The sequence below is a fragment of the Lissotriton helveticus genome, chromosome 7 (genome assembly GCF_964261635.1).
Source record: "Lissotriton helveticus chromosome 7, aLisHel1.1, whole genome shotgun sequence".
Taxonomy (NCBI): Eukaryota; Metazoa; Chordata; class Amphibia; order Caudata; family Salamandridae; genus Lissotriton; species Lissotriton helveticus.
This window is the reverse complement of record NC_136068.1, coordinates 601,642,644-601,661,413: the sequence shown is the minus strand read 5'-3', so window position 1 is coordinate 601,661,413 and position 18,770 is coordinate 601,642,644. Positions and strand designations below refer to the sequence as shown.

General features: G+C 42.7%; 1 protein-coding gene across 1 annotated transcript in view; it reads left to right on the top strand.

Moving 5' to 3' along the window:
- Positions 1-18,770, top strand: part of UNC5A (unc-5 netrin receptor A) — a 391,034-nt gene that overhangs the window by 259,498 nt on the left and 112,766 nt on the right. Inside the window, exons 8-11 of the mRNA XM_078653214.1 lie at positions 5,026-5,214; positions 5,680-5,979; positions 8,896-8,983; positions 15,185-15,353. Coding sequence (XP_078509340.1) covers positions 5,026-5,214; positions 5,680-5,979; positions 8,896-8,983; positions 15,185-15,353 — 746 coding nt within the window. The remainder of the gene's footprint in view (positions 1-5,025; positions 5,215-5,679; positions 5,980-8,895; positions 8,984-15,184; positions 15,354-18,770) is intronic.

Here is an 18,770-nt window from a genome sequence, read left to right as displayed (position 1 = left end):
TGGCTGTGATCACTGAGCTGAAAGTTCTACTGGATATTCAATTGAAATTTCAGCCGTTTTTTTCCAAACATCACCTTATGAGTCCTGAAATGCACACTTTTGAATTTTGTTTTACACATAATAATTCAACCAAGCAAACACTTCGAATTTATTAAGCTGGGCTAGAGAATTACCTGCAGGTAGCTGGAAAGCTAGTGACCCAAGGCATCAGGGTGCAGATATCGAGCCCTTGGGTATGCCACTCTTAGTGGCAGTGAAGAGAAACTCCCCATCTTTAACACATTGATGCCAGTTGGTGAGATAAGGTTCAAACCATTTTATTTCTGTGCTTTTTATTAGGTCTCACCTGTGACAGCGCATGCACTAGCGCATGCGATCTTGTTTGCGAGAGATATTGTTTTCAACAAGGAGCTTGGAGCTCACCCATTGCTTACCATTCGTGAGTTTCATTGTCAGTCTAATTTGGTGCCTCCTTACTGGGCAAAGTGTGCTGGTTCACTTCCTCTTCTTTCATCTGGAGCATGGACAAAGTATCAATTGCTTCATCTTGATTAGGGTACTACTGATGCTGGCGCTGTCATTGAGGTACTATTTTTCTTTTTTATTATCTACCCCTAACTTCCTTGTTGCTTCTTTCCTCCCATTACTCCACCTCACCTTTGTCCATGTTTTTGTTATAAATGAAAAAGCACCGCTACTAATCATGAAAATCCAAGGTTTGTTGGAGAGTAATCACTCGTTGGTTAGTTCACATATGTACAGACGCTGAAGTACGAAAAAATGATGATGGGAAAATGTGAAATTCAATATTCTTTTAAGGTAGCTACCTTAGTTGGATCGATACACGCGTCGGAGATCTGAGACGCCACTACAGGAGTTGGTGCTTCGAGCACACTGGCTACTGCCTTATGGTGATATTGTTTTGGAATTCTAAAAATAAATAGAGGAGGGACAGCTTTAATCAGCGAAACAAGACTTTGCACATACTGAGAAGGGTATTACCGGGTTCATAATTGAACACTTTCAGCTCTCTCCATTTTTCGATAACCGACTGATAACATTGAACAACAGGGGTTTATTAAAGTGAGACAAAAACTAACCCAACAAATATATATTTTGGATGAGGATTTTGGACTGGATACAATCCACGCCTTGAAAAAATTGCGCCCTGAAGAAGTTCTGGTAACAGAACGAAACGCGTTGGCTGGTGTCTGTATGGACTATTAAAAGAATATTGAATTTCACATTTTCCCATCATCATTTTTTCGTACTTCAGCGTCTGTACATATGTGAACTAACCAACGAGTGATTACTCTCCAACAAACCTTGGATTTTCATGATTAGTAGCGGTGCTTTTTCATTTATAACAAAAATTTAGACTTTTTCCAGATCTTTGGATATGCTCTGGTGGACAGAGGGCATTTGAAAATTGCACGCTAGCGCACTATGAATCATTAAAAAGAAAAACATTTTTTGGGGGATATCAGGATTGGTGCTTGAAATAGGAGTGGTCCACTGTCCATATCTTGTTGTGTTAAAACCTTTGTCCATGTTGTTTGCTCTCTCCCACCCCCACTTGTCCGTGTGGCTTCTTCCATTCCACTCCCCACCCTCCTGCAATTCATGTTGCCCCTTCCCTCTCACTGCCAACCTCCTATGGTCTGTGTTGTTATTTCCCTCATACCCCCCACCCTCCTGTTGTCTGTGTTGCCCACAACCTTTCACCTGCCATATGAAAAAAGTGATATGACGAGGCCAGCTTTGGCTGTGTCATAGTGCTTTTGTTTTAGCTTCCCTTTACTACATCAAAGCACTTTTTATGGTCTGCCTTGACAGCACAGCTGTCACCAATCACCAGACAATTATGTAAACATCACTAAAGAGGGGCTTTGGCTCCGCCCATACGTTGGCTGGCAGGAGTATATGCTTTGAATGGGCAGACATTTCCTGCTTCTACAAACAAGCATTGAAAATGCAAAAGGTCTCCCCCTCGTTTAAGTTAAAGCAATTCTGTTTGTAATTTGGTGGCTTTTTAGCTTAGCTTTTACTAGTATTTTTCAAACTTTCATGTACATAACATGCATATGTATGCATATATGTATATGTATGCATGCATTTATTTTTGTATTTATATAGATATGCAGATGTATATATAAATATATATATATATATATATATATATATACACACACATACATTTATATAAATGCATATGCATATATATACATATATGTGTGCGCGTAGAGAGAGAGAGAGGTAAAGAGGTAGAGGGTAGAGAGTAGAGTAGTAGAGAGAGGTTGAGAGAGAGTAGAGAGTGAGTAGTAGAGAGTAATAGAGTGAGTAATAGAGTGAGTAGTAGAGAGTGAGTAGTAGAGAGTGAGTAGTAGAGTGTGTAATAGAGAGGGTGTAGTAGAGAGTAGTAGACAGTGAGTGGTAGAGAGTGAGTAGTAGAGAGTAGTAGTGGTAGAGAGTGAGTAGTAAAGAGAGAGTAGGAGAGAGAGAGTAGTAGAGAGACAGGCTCTGAAGATGAAACCACGCCTCTGTCTCCGAGGGACATCTGTGTCACTGCCCCAGGGCAGCAGCTCTAAAAGAAAAGAGCAGAAGTCAAAGCACAGCGAGGCCAACAAAGGAGGGGCAGAGCTGCTTAATGGATCAGGGAGGAGATGGGGGCGGGCTATTCTTCCACTGAGCATAACTGTGCCTTGGTTGGGGTTTACATCAAAAGCCCCACAACGGTAGCTTTATGTGCACTAGCACCATGTACATTTGTAGCCACATCATTGACACAGCAACCAACTCTCGGTCTGGTCAGCAACAGGAAATGCCTCAGAGAGCACGGAACGTTAAATAAAAAAAATTGCATACCACACGTAAATAAAATAACCTTTTGTGGGACTGATGTGGAGGGAAGGGGGATAGATGACATTACAGCGTGACAGGAATTGAAAGGAAAAGCGGCGAAATCGCACAAAGGGGGAAACGGGGCGAGAGATTGGTATTCTGGTAGACGCAACATGTAAGCAACGTGTTTCTGAGATAGACCAACGGAAGGTGAAACAAATAGTGCTTCCCCAGTAATTAAAGGCAATAGTATAACGCCGCGGGTAAAAAATCCAATCCCGGTGGGCGTGCCTAAACGGAGACAGGGTGGCAACAAGGAAGGATTGACATGCCTTCAGTGCAATCATTGTGATGTGATGTGATGTGATGTGAAAGGCATTTATAAAGCGCAGCGTACACTATACAGTTTCTTTCTTTGGCATAATTCATGACGCCAAACGACGCGCACGAATGAAAGCTGAAGGCGGAACAGGGACGAGGCTTCTGGAATCGTATCGATTCCAAGAAGGCTCGTATGACGAGAGCAGCGCATGCGCTGCTTACGTCAATCCGAGACCTAAAAAGAGCTGCCCTCCAAACAACTGTGATCATTTTATTTATCCAGCTGCCTAAGCTTGAACTTTCAGGGGCAGAATATGACATTTTAATGCTATTAAAGTGTCTTAGATACTAGATAATATACGTTGTTTTTCTCTGGCAGCAGCACAGATGGAAGGAGGGCAGCCATTAACCTGCAAGAGGTTTTACATCTGGTTTGACAATGCAACTGTTACTTGACCTTTTAACCTACACCAGTATATTCTAGAGCACTTTGCTTCCACACAAATGCATATCTATTCCCATTCCAATTGATGCTGCTGTACAGGCCAAAAGACATTGGCAAAGCCACTAGCTCTCACATCGTCGAGACCTATTGGCTTTGCTAATGATTTTTCAGGGTCTTTTGTCGAGGTTGCATATGAGGGTTTTATAAAATGTATCACCGCTTATAAATCATACAAGAATTAGATGCCCATCTCTATATCGTTTTAGTGTCATCTGCCACTTCGTGGAAGGAGTCCCGTCCCGTGCAGTGTAGTACAGGTGTGAATATTTTTGACATGGCTGCTGTTGGTTCCCAGTCATGGCCTCAGTGATAAACCAGGCAAAGTGTGGGGCTCCTGAAAAAAGGGAACATTTCAGTGTATATTCTTTGGGTGAGAGTGGGGATGTTGGGTGGATGGGGAAGTAAATGGCAAAGGGGGCATGCTTGTGCTTACTGTGTGGGCAAGGGCACATACACGCTCCTGGTTCCTAGAGGGACTGGAATATCAGGAAGATGGCCCCAGGAGCGACCTGCTTTGTGTGAGTGACAACACGAACTAGCCTAGCTGTCTGCTCTTTTGAGCGACTTGTTCTCGGTCAGCTTTGAAAGTAATTTCAGATTGTATTCAATCTATTTAAGCCCAAATGCCACCTTCGAGTCGAGCCCCAGTGAAAAAAAAGAATCTCTTTTATTTGTTGCCTTCTTTATGTGAACTGTTAATCTCACCTTTTGATCTCTGTTTTATTTCCCATTTTTCCTTCTCCTGGTACCGTAATCCTCCCCTATATCATTCTATTTCTTTACTTTATACATTTCCTTCTCTCCTTCTCTTGCTCCATCTCACTGTCTCATTTTCCTTTCCCTCGTCTACTCCTTTTTTCTTTCCTTTCCAACTGCTTTACGTCAATATCGTTCTCTCTTTCTGGCCCTACACCCTGTATTCTCCCCTATCTATTCCCTTTATTGCTATTTTTTCAATTTTCCACCCTGACGATCCCATTCTTTCCCTCCTGTGTAACTATTCATCGTATCTTCCCACGCTCCACCACCGGTGACCTTTTTTGTTTCTCTTCCAACTCACTCCTTTAATGTAAACGTGTCTCACCAATTCTCTTTTCTGTCTCCTTTTCTCATACTCGATTCTCTTGAAACCTTAATAATGTCTTCTACGGTTCTCCCACTCTCTACTTCTCACCTTTCCTTACATTCTGCCTTCTTTCACTCTCTTCCCTCTGTGACATCCTTTCTCTCATTTTCTCCTGGTGTTTCTCTCGCTCTTTTACCCTCTCCAACTTTTTTTCTTCTTCCTTTACTCTTTTCTCAAACCTCCTTCCCTCCCTTTTTCCTTTGCCACCCCAATCTTTATCCCATAAAATCAGTTGCTGCCGGACCAGAGGATGTGGCCCTCTATGTGGGTCTGATCGCCGTGGCCGTCTGCCTTGTCCTTTTGCTGCTCGTGGGTCTCCTGGTCTACTGCCGGAAGAAGGGGGGGCTGGACTCAGACGTTGCGGACTCCTCCATCTTAACTTCCGGCTTCCAGCCAGTCAGCATCAAGCCAAGCAAAGCAGGTAAGTCACTTTGGCACATTGGAGGGCGTGGCCGTCATGCACACCTATGATGAAGTAACTGACCAAGAGGGAAAATGCTAAATATCCTAAAAGATGGGTGGTTTCCATGGCCATTAGTGCTTCAGAAAAGTCAGTTACAGGCCAGGCTAGCCCTTGATATGAGCTAACCTGTTTGTCAGACTAACCCAAGACATGTAATACACTCTCCACCAGCCCTTTTTCCCACTAAAAGAGATCTCTGTCCAGGAAATCTCATAAGTTCCTTCTGCCTAGTAAACCTCTAGTGATTTTCAAGTTGGTGTGAGAGTGACCATATGCTGAGTAATGTGGCCTACTTTTCAATATATAAGACGGCCATCATCCTTGAAATATTGAAGTAATCTGTGATTCATTACCCTAGAAAGACAATTTTAAACGAGTTCTTGACAGGTGTTGCCCTAAAGCTCTGCATCTCTCCTCCAACAGATGACCCGCACCTGCTTACCATCCAACCGGATCTCAGCACCACCACCATGACCTACCAGGGCTCCCTTTGCCCCCGCCAGGATGGCACCAGCAAGTTCCAGTTAACCAATGGCCACCTGCTCAACCCGCTAATGAGCGGGCGCCACACACTACACCATAGTTCACCAGCCACCGACGCAGCAGACTTCGTATCGAGGCTCTCCACGCAAAACTACTTCAGGTCCCTGCCTCGCGGAGCCACCAATATGGCCTACGGGACGTTTAATTTTTTGGGAGGACGTCTGATGGTTCCCAATACAGGTACTCAAGGATCCATGGTATCCATTTTACAATGCATGCTCTCAATGGGAAATCACCCTTTGATTCAGTTGTACTTCTCCGTTATCTGTAGTTCTCTCTCTTTCTCATTCTATAGTGTTGCTTTTTTCTCTCTCTCGCTCTAGCTTTCCCTCTTTCTTTTCATGTTCCGGTCTACTTAGAGCTGTAGTTCTCTCAGATATTGCTGGGTGTTCTCTCTCTTTGTCTCTCAATCGTTTTCCTCTTTTTGTCTCTCTTTCTCAGTTTTTCTTTGTCCCACTCTGTCTCTCCCTCTGTAGTTCTCCACCTTCCTATGCTTTGTGGTGTGTTCTCTCTAGTAGTGTTGTGTGCCCTGCAGCATCTCCCTCTCTCTCTTTCGCGCTCTCTCTCTCTCTCTCTCTCTCTCTCTCTGAGCCTCTATCTGTATGTCTGTCTCCCCCCCCCCCCCGCTCTCTCTTCACATGCCACCCCATCCCTGGTTTTCTGTTTTTCTCTCTGCACACATTTCTGTTCTTCTTGGCTTGTTTCATTCTCTCTTTTTCATAAATATTTTTTATTGAGTTTTCATATGGCAGGCAGGTAACTACATGAATTAAATATCAAAAGTCTGCAAAGAATAGGAATACAAAAGAACACAATTCTCAATCTTTTTCTGATGTCCCCGAATTATACTGTAGTGTTAGCATATTTGGGTTCCAGGAATTATTGAGCAATGCGGCGATTCTGGAAAGGGTTATAGCCACCATTATGAAGCCTGAGGTGATTGGAGAGTGTGCCCGAGCCGTTTTGAAAGGGGTAAACGCGGAACACAAGAAAGTAGTTTGGAGAGTAAAAAAGAAAAAGGGAAAGAATCAGGAAGCTTTCAGTAGAAAGTACCATAAAGATGTTCACAGTAAGGAACATATAGGGGGTTATAAGAGAAAGACTGAAAATGAATCGAAGAAAAATAAAGAAATGCAAAATAAGTGTTATGGGTGTTGAAGTACAGATATTTAACATTTAGTTCAAAATGCCATCAATAATTCAAAAATTCTCAGGTTGTGGGAAAATTTGACATTTTGTAAGAGTATGTATAAAATGAGAAAACAGTCAAAAATTAAACGTGTAACTGTGGAAGAACATGACCATTTTTATGACTCAAGGAGCTCCAGAGTCTATGGGACAAGTCTTTTTGAGGTCTGGTTCATATTCATCTCAAGGGTAAAGAGTCTGTTGTGTGTTGAGTTTGAATAACAATTTATTGGGAATGGGAGGAAGTGTAAAAAAGGTGGCAATCTGTTACACAATAATAGGAGGAGAAATTTTAAGGATAGCTGCTGATTCAGGCTTACCTTATACTATTGTAAATAAAGTATGAAAGGAAACATTTGCAAGGAAGTCAGGAAATGGATTGTCAGCATGAGACACAAGGCCAGAACGTTTTACGGAGGAAGAAATTGAAATGCTAGGTTTCCAATAACTAGTGTTCAAATATAATAACAGAAGGGCCGAATGCAAATCGTGTTGCAGATACTGGATCTTCAGTTCTGGGTTGGATGGATCAGGGTGCCTTGGATATCATTCAGAAAACAAACAACCCAGCAACAGATGAGAATGTACTGCAAGTTAAGAACTCATCAAAGAATGAGAATTGGAAAGTTAGAAAGTTTTACTCTGTTGTGTCATGATTCTCTATCTCACTATTGCATTGTGCTCCTTTGTCTTTTGTTCGCATTGCGTCTCTTGCAACCTCAATGTTGTGTCTCTTTATCCCCTAGCAGTGTTGTAGCTTTTCTCTCTATAGTAATGTTTTCCCACTCTGTTTTTTGTTTGTAGTGTGGTGGCTCTCTTTCTCTGTAGTGTTGTGGGTCTGCCTCTCTTCCTTGTCTTGTCTATTTATATCTTGTTGGTGTTGGTTTTCTAGGGGTGGGTGGTAAACTCTGCTTCACCAGCAGAGTTTGGAGAGTTTTGCCACTCCATGCTCCGTTTGGAGCATGCAGTTCACAAAAATTCGCCAACCGCCAGCAGAGCAGAGTTTACCAGTGTAGTAGTGTGCCAGGAGGAGCGTTTGCAGAGTGTTGGAGAAAGGGGGCTGGATCTCCAATGATCTCTCAGCAGTTCTGCTGTGTGGAACTTACTGGTGGTAACAAAAGGGGTTCTTGGCCCCCAACGACCCTCAGCATCCAAGGGGACATCATTCCCCAACAAGTAGTACACCAGGAGGTGTGTACGCAGAGTGGTGGAGAAAGGGGGTGAGTCTCTGACAAGCTCTCAGCAATCCCGCTGTGTGGGACTTACTGGTGGTAACAGGAGGGGTTATTGGCCCCCAACGACCCTCAGCTTCTAAAAAGACCTCGTGCCCCAATGAGTAGTGTTCCTAGAGATGCGCTCGCGGAGTGATGGAGAAAGGGGGCGGGGCCTCCGATGAGCTCCTATAGCAGTCTCGCTGTGTGGGACTTACTGGTGGGAACAGTAGGGGTTCTTGGACCCCAACGACCCTCAGCATCCAAGGGGACTTCATTAGGGGTGGCCAGGCATACTCTGCCTGCTCGTGGAGCTCGGCGGAATTTGGTAGAGTTTTTCAACAACTCCTCGAATTATGCGGAGTGAAGCTAGTTGAGCTCTGCCCATGCTTCTCTAGCTCCTCTGTGTTGTCACTGTTATTCCACAGAACTTTCTTTGTCTATCAAATGTGTTAAGAATCTTTCTCACTTTGGTTTTGTAGTTATCTCTTTCTTTTGTCTTTCACTCTCCCTATCACCCCTTTTTCTGGTTATCGCTGTCTCTCTCCCTCACCTTGTCTTCCTCTATAACTCTCTCTCTCGCCTAAGCTTTTTTTCTATCTCCCATGCTATTATTTTTCTTCTGTTGTAGTCCAATGTTGCCTTTTTTTATTTGTGAGTTTTGCTTCTAAGTACTGTTTGTGTTTTTCTCTTGAAGGGATCAGCCTTGTCATTCCCCCTGATGCCATTCCACGTGGGAAGATTTATGAAATCTATCTAACGCTGCACAAGCAGGAAGATGTGAGGTATGCGCATTCCCCTGGTGGGCTGTGAGTACATGACTGTGTTAGTAGTAGGAGACAAGGGTTTCAGAGAGCAGGTTGCTCTGGGGAATTAATCCATAGCAAGAGCAAATAAGCTGATCACTGCTTCACCTATTCTACTGGTGGGTACCTCAACAACACTCCCTGGTAGCTGACACACCAACAACATACCCTGATATAGCAACGTTTTACCCATCATCATCAATGCTGTTTCGTGTCAACTTTAGGGTTCAGCCCATTCGTCAAATCAAAGCAACATATTGGGTCCCATGCTTTCCATCTCTTTGTGCCATCATCACCCCATCTTTCTTCATCTGTAGAGAACATTAGCAGAGTTTGGTGCAAGAGAAAATCTCTCCCTAAAGGTAACTGTTACTCACCAGTAGGGGGCGTGAGAGGATTTCACTGTCTATAGTACATGCTCCCTACGCACTTGACTGCTAACACCAGTTACCTCCGCACATGGAAGAGTAGTAGTTATTTCCTAACGCATCCTTAGCGTTGTAGTCCATATTTTTAGGCATCTGATCATTCTTTCCCAACTGATAGATGTATATTTTTTTCATAAAATGGATGCACCTATCGTCTCAAGGATCACACAGAGAGGCTTGGAATACATGTAGAACAGGGCAGGTGCTAAGACCAAACCCCGCTGTACACCACAAAGCATGAAAGTTGTACCCCAACATTTGTGTTACTATGCCCTCTGTGTACTATCACGCAAAATTGATAGCCTCACTAACATGATGCCACATCTCTTTCTTGCTTTATCAAACCGTCCCTCGTTTTGCTTTCAGAAGGCTGTTTTTCTACATTGACTGACAACTGGGTTAACGATCTGCATACTTTTCCGAGGAGTAACATGGAACCTTGTGAATAAAGAGCAAGACGCTTCCTCTCCAATGAGAATAATCAAGACCGCATAAAATTCAGAAATCTCAATCTTCTAACTCTCATTTAGCGGCATTCGATATTGGTAATACTGTCGATATTACGGACAAAAGAACGTCTTCGCTTTCTACTACTTTAGCGTTCTCCGGGGATTCTTTTACTTTCTCAGTGAGGGAATCTTTTTTGGCTACTTTGATATTCTTCTTTCAAAGTCTGGTTATTTGGGTCTTAGGTTTTTTGATTAAACAATATCTTCAATTCAGTATCATCAGGTTTGTCATCAGAGTCAAGCTTATGACTGTCCTTAGCGATTTCTTTTCATGTGTTCCATTAGCTGGAGGAGACCCTGATGTATTTCTGCCCTACTTTTGAGGTTTGCTCATAGGCCTCTCCTGAGGATTATACTTGATTGGGAAACTGTGCAGGTATTTGTTTTTGTCAAGTCAATAAATACCATTATCGGGAATACAACATTGTAAATCATTCCATATAACATTTTACCAAATTCTATAGGTAGCATTTTGAAAAACCATTCTGTATTTACCTTGAAAAATAAAATGTATTTCAATAACTACAAACTCTATAAAGTGCAACATGCCACACCTTACTTTGGAATTATGAAACTCTTTTGTTTTATATATGTTGACCTCATTAAAGTGTATATTGCTGTATAGCTCTTTTTCTTCCTATTTTCCTGGCAGTTCCCAGCGTTGATATTTTAGTAGATCGGTCTGACTCTGAACCCACTAATGAACAATAATTCAGGCAGTCTTGAAGGCGACTGCCCTCATTGGTAGAAATATAGACCCTCGTTAGGAGTGCCAGATACCAGATCGTGAACTCTGGGGAAGGATGGATACTACCCTGGGCCATAACAAGTACGCTGCTGTCTTCAGACCCAATCATTTCTAGTCCAGAGCCTGAGGTTCTCATATCCAAAATCCAGACCATCTTATATTTTCTGGATTTTGGTATGGAGAAAGTGGCTGCAATAGAATAATCCGAACCTTTGGTATCTCCAAACCAACATCTGGTAAACGTGTAATGAGGTCCCGAGTTCATTCCTCTTCCTGATCCTGGTTGGAGAATAGATGCTCTCTGGTGGCATGATATGCAATATCTACTGGCTGTGTAATGGAACGCGGCAGGCAGGACGTATAACGTCCAGGGTTACACGCCTGCTTGCTTCCGAGGTAGCGCACTTCATACCTCAGATCACATGAGGTTTGTGCATCTCATTCCTGGTGGTGAGTGACTGGACAATTCACATTCCTGACTTCCTTCCTTGTTTCTGTTATGAGGTTTTAGACCAGGGCCAACCACCTTCTCAATTTTCTGGTATACACATCTAGATCATACCATCAGGAGAGAGCCCTGAGATCTGACCATCTGCATCTCTTCCGCATCCCAAGGTCCAACGATGTGGTAGGTCGTTTTCAGTACAGACGGCCAAGCTTTAGAACTCCCTGCCCATTCATGTTCGCATGGCCGAGTCTAAACAGGGCTTCAGGAAAGATTTTAAAACGTGGTTCTTCAATCAGCCTTAGATTGTATTGGCTGAGCCTATTCTTCAGTCTGCTTTGAGCGCCGTGACGCCTCACTGCGTGCTGTACAAATGTCTTTGATTGATTGATTGATCATATAATTACTGAGCAACCATTCTATATCTCATGGTTGATAATGATACAATGTTTATTTAAATTACTTCATTACCTCTCTTTCTCCCTATTATCATCTGTCTGTCCATGATTCTGTCTCTGTTCCAAAACAATTCCTCTTTCTCCATGCCCAAGTTTCTTCTTTCCCTCGACCCCTCCTTGCTTCTCTCACGCTTTTCTTACCTCTTAACATACCCCTCATTTTTACGCGACCAACTTGCTCATTGTCCCTCATCTCTCTCATTCTTGGTCCCCTCCTCTCCAACTCTCAATCTTTCTTTCACTCATATATCTACACATGTCTTTCTATAGCTTTATTTCTCTATACACATTAGTCTCTAAATACCCATTTGCCCATGCATCTGTCTGCCTCACCCTCCATGCTTCTCCCTCTCGTTCTCTCTGTTTCTCTACCTCTTTCATTGTCTCTTCATTCTGTAGTTGCCCAACTATGCAAGAGCCTTTCCCTCCCTGCTTCTCCCCACCCCGCTCTCTATCACTCTCTTTCTCACCCATCCACCTTTACCTCCTCTCTGCTTCACTTCTCACTTTCTGTTTCCTTTCTGCCTCTTGCTTCTCCCCAGGTCTCTTCCACTTTCATCATTCCTTCCATTTTCTGCACCCTCTCTGTCCATCTTTCTATGACTCTTTTTTTAATTTATTTTCAAACCCCACCCCCACTCTCTCACGAGGCTTCCCCTAATCAGAGCAGTTCAGAGTTTATTACACCAGCATCAGCCAGCATGAAGTTAAATTGCCTTTACACGTTAATTAAATTTCTTTATAGGTCAAACGTGTCAATCAGTTGCACCACATTGAATGACGGCTTACCCCCTCTTCCTTTGCTCGATGGCATTTCCAGCTTCACCGTTTCTGTGCTTTTTCTGCCTCTTGGCCTCTGCTTTCATTCTCAACTCCTTATTGTCCACTTGTGTTACAACTATTTACTTCGCCTACATGGTGGGGTATGCAGGAGCTGGGCCATTCAGAGCGGAGTGTTACTGCCCCCACACAATTCGGGGAAGCATTTCTATATTTCAGAGTTGCATTTTCCCTTTTGTCCTTGTTTCCTACCTCCACACCTTTTTCAGATCTCTCTTCTTGTTCCTTCATGCTGGTCTACATCCTCTTCCTCTGCATTCCCACCCGTTCCACTGCTTTCTCTCCTTGCCCCTTTCTCATTATCGTTTCACTGCAGCCATCTTAGATTTACTTTTTATTTTAACTCATTGTCTCTCCTGCCCTTAGCCAACCAAATTCCGCCTTTCACTTGACAATTCTCCCTCCCTTGTTCTGCACCTCCACTCCTGGCTTAAACACGGTGGTCTCCCTCCATTCCATGCCATTTCCTTCCTCTGGAATTCCATTTCGGTCATTGTTCTCCGCAGCATATTGAGTCTTTGCGTGTTATGTGTGTGGAGTTCGTGTTCACCATTTGGCTCTGAGTCTTTGCTTCTAGGTCGATATTCAGCCTTTGTTTGTTATTCGTCTTTGAATCGATGCTTTTATTAGTTATTGAGTTTTTGTTCTGCTTTTGGCATTGGGCTTTGACCTTTGTTGTGTGTTGGGTATTTGCTATTCAGTGCATGTTGTGTTTCTGCTTTGCTTTATGTTTTAAGTCTTTACCCTCTATGATGGTATTTGCTCCTTTGTGTGTTCCTCCGGTTTCAGTGTTTGGGTATTTATTCTCCATTTGGTATTTGATATCTTTGCATTTCATTGTGCGTTGGATGTCTACAATTCTATGGGGTTAGCTTTTTATACGTGTGCATGTAAGGGGGACTGTGAAGACTGAGAAATAAAGCAATGTGTCTCAGTTTATAAAATATTTATTTTATATTCAATAATCACTTGCAGAGTTCATTAAGCACTAACTATTCTTAGGCACTGAATGAAGTTTGTTTTTCAAACACTTTTTCCTTCTCAGAAAGTTTATTTAATCGTAAATTACTTATACTTAGTTGAGAGATGGCTTTAGCTTCCTTATCCGAATTTGCATTTTGGCCACAATGAAAGCATGAGTCCTACATGGTTGCTTAAATAGTGCGATTGCATCATATGGTTATTAGGGCTTTATTCTTTGCTTGATATTGTGCTTATGCTATCAATGTAGGTTTTACCCTAAGTTTCATATTTCTTCCTCGCTCTTTCTTTGTGTTTTCCAATTAGTGACTAGGTATTTTGTTGGGCTTTTTCTTTCCACTGGACATTGGTTGTTATTTGGGTTTGGAGTGTTTTCTCTTCATTGCTTGTTAAATCTTTACTTTATGCTTTCCATTAAGGACTATTTTTTTCTATCTTTTTGGATACAGGAAAAGTGCTTTCGATTGGGCATTATTTACCTATAGTATTGAGTCCTAAGCTCCGATTTGGTCATGACCATATGTTCAGTAGTGGGTGTTTCCTCACACACTTGCTTTCCAGGGATGAAGAGTTCTTTGTTCTCAAATGGGTGCTGAGTATCTGTTGTGTAGGCAGTGGGATTGTACTCTGTACTGGTATTGGTCTTTTTTTCATTTCCGTACTACATGGTATTGGGTCTCTCCTGGTCCACTGGGTATTGGGACTTTACTCGTTATTAAGCATTATGCCTCTAATTGTTCACATTTTTAACAATCATTCAATGTTCTGTACTTATCTTCATTTGCCTGGTTTACATCTAGTGGCTAAAGAACTTTGCCGTGTTTGAGTATTCAATCTTTGCCTTTCTGTAGGATTGGACATTTGCCTTTAGTGGTATTAGATCTGTGCTCTTCTCTGTGTGTTGGTGATTGCTTTCCATTCACCAATTGGTTTTCACACTTTATTTGGTACAGGGTTTTAGTCTCCTTAGGATATTTGACTGTTGCTCTACTTTGGCCAATTGGTTTGGGTTTTTGCTCTCTGTAGGATAATGTGAATGTGCATGTTTAGGTGGGGCATTTCTATTTCATTGGTCATTGTATTGGCTGCTCTGTTTAGTATTGTGCATTTACTTGCTACTTGTCACTGAATCATTGCACTGTAACTTGTCTTTGGTGTTCATTTGGGTGATGTCTCTTAACTCTTGCTTTTCATAAGGCATTGAGTCGTCACATTTATTTAGTTATTTCGATTCTGCTTAGTTACCTTTTGGATCTTTGCACTTTGTTGCGTATTGCTTATTTACTCACTATTTGATATATCCTATTTGCCTTCATAAGTTATTTTCTCTCCATAATGTATTGTCTTTGCTCGACATACACGTTTGGAAAGGCCGGGTCTTTTCTTTGCGATTGATATTGAGTTCTGCTCTCCACTGTGCTTCTTATCAGATATTTGACATTTGTGCTCTGTCAGTTATTGGATTTGAACAGTATTGAGTCTGCGCTCTTTCTTTTGACATTTGGTATTTGATTTCTGTTATTTTTTGCCTTTTGAACTCATTAGTGTTTGTGATTTGGAAGGCATTTGTGATTTCTTCTTTGCTCTGATGTGAGGTTTGGTCTACCCCTGTAATAAGGCAAACGGGAAGAGGGCCTCCATTCTATCTAGACCATTAGAGCCCCTTTGTACTTTGAATTGTGCTTGAATTTAACCATATATTTCTTCTTGGCTTTAAGTTCAGTTCTGCTCACTCCTTTCTGTTCCACTTCTCTTTGTTTCTATATTTGAGGTTACCCCTAGCTGGCTGCCAGACCCTCCTGAGCCCGATAGTTAGCTGCGGCCCACCAGGAGTTCTGCTGACCCGACCTGTCATCCTGTCCATGGACCACTGCGCAGAGGCCAGCCCAGAGAACTGGGCCCTGCGGCTGAAGAAACAGTCGTGTGAAGGCACCTGGGAGGTGAGAGGTTCATAGAGTCCACTGCTCAATGCCCATTGGAGATATTCAATTCCTTCTTTATCATTAAAATCTGGTTTAGTGTTTTTTAAACCTATTCGCTTGACAAGAATTTATTCCACATTTTAACTATGAATACACTGTACTTTTTTTTAGCATTTTAAGGAAAATCATCATAAACATACACAGTTCACTACTCACAAGGATGCATGTAATCCACCCATTCTAGTTTAGTCTTCCTGATTTAAAAGCTGCCTGAAAAATTCCTAGTATGGCTGGGAAATCTGTGCCAACCTGCCTTCAATTCCTGTTTTTTCTGGATTGCCCTGGTTTATTTCCACCCACGGACGCAACCATCTGGCAATCTAAGGTAGGAGTGCAGCAATTGTGCTGACTTTCAGCCACATGTCTCCAGGCTGCGCTGGGCTAGAACTCCATCCAAATGGTGCATCCACCCCGAATTTTACCCACAGTCGGGCACACTATCGTAGCAAGTTCTAAACATTTGTAGCAAACTGCCTGGCACCTCTACCCCTTTGACTGAAGCCAAGAGGAGTTACTAGCCGCTCAGGATTGCAACCAGCGTAGAAAAAACATTGCTCAGGAGTATTTCACTCAGAGACTTTTGCCAAGTAAAAGCTGGAAAAGTGTGTGTGTGTGTTTCTTTTTAACTGGGCCGCTTCTTATTAGCCTCACAGGCAAAGTATAAGACTAGAGATGCTGAGATAATTAAGGACAGCCACACGGTTTCTCCTGGGCTTAGCACCAGTCAGTGGGTCATAAGTGATTTATTTAATTGTTCCCTACTGTATAAGTGCTTTATTTTTGTTTCATGTTGATGTTCACCTGCAGAAGATTCTAAAATAGTCTCTTTATTTTTGTTGTTAATCATTTCCACTGCACTACTTTCCTTTGAGTAAATGAAGTACTGGTTATTTTTAAAATATAAAACTCTAGTAGAACGTTTCTGTCTAAAAGCCACCCGACCATAGGTCGACGGTTCCAACCACACAATTATGATGTGACTGCCCATAGGGCAGTCGGAAACATCCAATTTGCTATGGCAGGCAACTGTTAATACAAGGCTCGATTCTCAGTAGGTTAGACTATTGCAATGCACTGTATGTTGGTCTCCCTGCTCATCTATTGCAGTGACTGCATTTGATTCAGACATGGCTGCCAGACTGGTATTTGGTATGTGGAAATTTGATAGTGTCTTGATGCAGTTACTGGCTCCCAGTTCGGAAAAGATGCGGGTTTAAGGCTTTTTGCATGTGCCACAGGGCTATTTATCCAGCATCTCAAACCAATTACATCTCTGACATGTTTTAAAAGCACACCACGTCTAGACGGTTGTGCTCGGCCTCCGCCTGTTTGAATACTGTACCTAAACACTGGACGTGCTTTTTCGGTTATTATATAGAACAGACGTGGAATAAACTACTGATTGAGTTATGTTTGTAAACTAATCTTTTTAAATTTCATAGTTCTCTAAAACCCAATTTTTTTGTTTTTTAATTTATTTAGATTTCTAATAGTCCTTTCTTTTTCATGATTTCTTGCTTTGTGACGCAAAGTGAGTCATCTTATCTAAGTGCCAGGACAAGTTCAGGTAATCGCACACTATATGAGATCAATAATAATAATATTTTGCCTCTTTAAAAATCCAACTTATCTTCTGTGGTTTCACATTCTCTTTACTGTGGGAAGCTGGGCCAAGTCCAAACAGTGTGTAATAGTCATCTTTTGATTTTGACTCCAGGTGCCATATTACTCTGAATGTGGATTTTCATTGTTTACGCAGGTGCACCTTAAAAAAAGGTGCACACAGCACAAAAATGAAAATGTGCCTCATTACCATGAATGTGGTGCCCCCCATTCCTGTGAAAAAAGGAGCGGCTGCTTTACAGCCGCTCAGTGTTTTCACTGTGCAGGTGGCAATCCTGCTGCACTTTTAAAGGGGATTAGAGATTCTCTTGCAGGTGGGTACAGTCAGTTACTGCAAGGGGATGTCTGGGGGGGGTCATAGGAACCCCTTTCCGCCCTGTAGAGTGCTCCCATCAGGGGCCGCATTTAAGGTGGTGCACTTTCAGTGCACCGCCTGAGAGCTTCTTTGCCTTTGCACTCTTGCCTGTAACAGGGCGTGGGTGCTGAGGCATGTAATGCAAAAAAACAAGGAGAGGGAAAGAATGTTGAATCAATCTCAGCCACTGGCGATTGCTGTTGCCACATTGCAGTCCATTGTTTTTCACCAACTGTGCCACTCTAGAGAGTGACCAACCATAAGGAAATCAAACGTATTCCTGCTTCAATAGGAATACTTCAGCCAAAACTGTCAGACCCATTCCACTCCAGGGAGGAACAAGCGCAGCCCAAGGCTGCTTTCGGCTGACTTAGATTTCAGAGTGAGATACAGCCTGAATTCTGTGGAACAGTAAGCATAGACTTACCCATCACACTTAGAGTATCTATTATAACAAACAACATGGTGATAGACTGAATGCATGAAATAATTTCAGGCTCTGGTAATTACTTGGGCCGCATTCCAGTGTACCACTTGTTTCCCCAGCAAACCAACACAGACAGCCACTGGTCATGTTACAATCAGCCTTAGCCCTGCTCCAGTACGAGCACTCAAGACTGAACTGCCAGTCTAGCCCCTTCTGAATGGAAGCACTATCCCCCAGACCGGTTGTAGCCTTCTTAGTCACTGCTTGTGTTTCCATTTGGAGGGGACCTGGTCTGGCAGTTCAGAATGGACTGTACGTATTGGGCCAGGACCAGGATGGATTGGGATATGGCTGTTCTCTGCCTAAAATGAAATAGTGGGCCGTAAAGGGACAGACTGGACTATGGCACCAAGTAATTACCGGTGGCTTACATTAATTCAAGCATTCCATCGTTCACCTTAATGTTCCCCTCATTACAACACCCCCCAATTGTGACCAGTATGCACAGTGTGAGCCCTGTGCTCACTGTGCAATAGGTATCAAACGCTGCCTCACTGATGAGGCCTAGGTAAACCAATACCAGCCTGGGGTTGTTTGTGCTCCTATCTAGAGGGGACCAAGTCTGGCATTTTGGGTTGGACTGTTCCTATTGGAACAAGACCAAGGTTCATTTACATAAGGCTGGTCTCTGTCTAGAAAGGAACAGTGTGCGAAACAAAAAAGAAGGACAAGAAGGGGGCCTTGAATATTTACCCATGAAAGCATTCCGGCTTTCACCTTTTTGTTTTCCCCAGTGCAGAAGGTATTGCCAGCTATGGGTCGCCTGCTGCTTTTGCCATAGGAGCCAAGCTTTACCTTACTGATGAGTCCTAAATAGGGGAACATGGTTGGATGTTGCTTGTTTTCCCATCTGGAGAGGACCTGGTCTGGCAGTTTGGGATGGACTCTTCCTATTGGAGGAGGACCAATA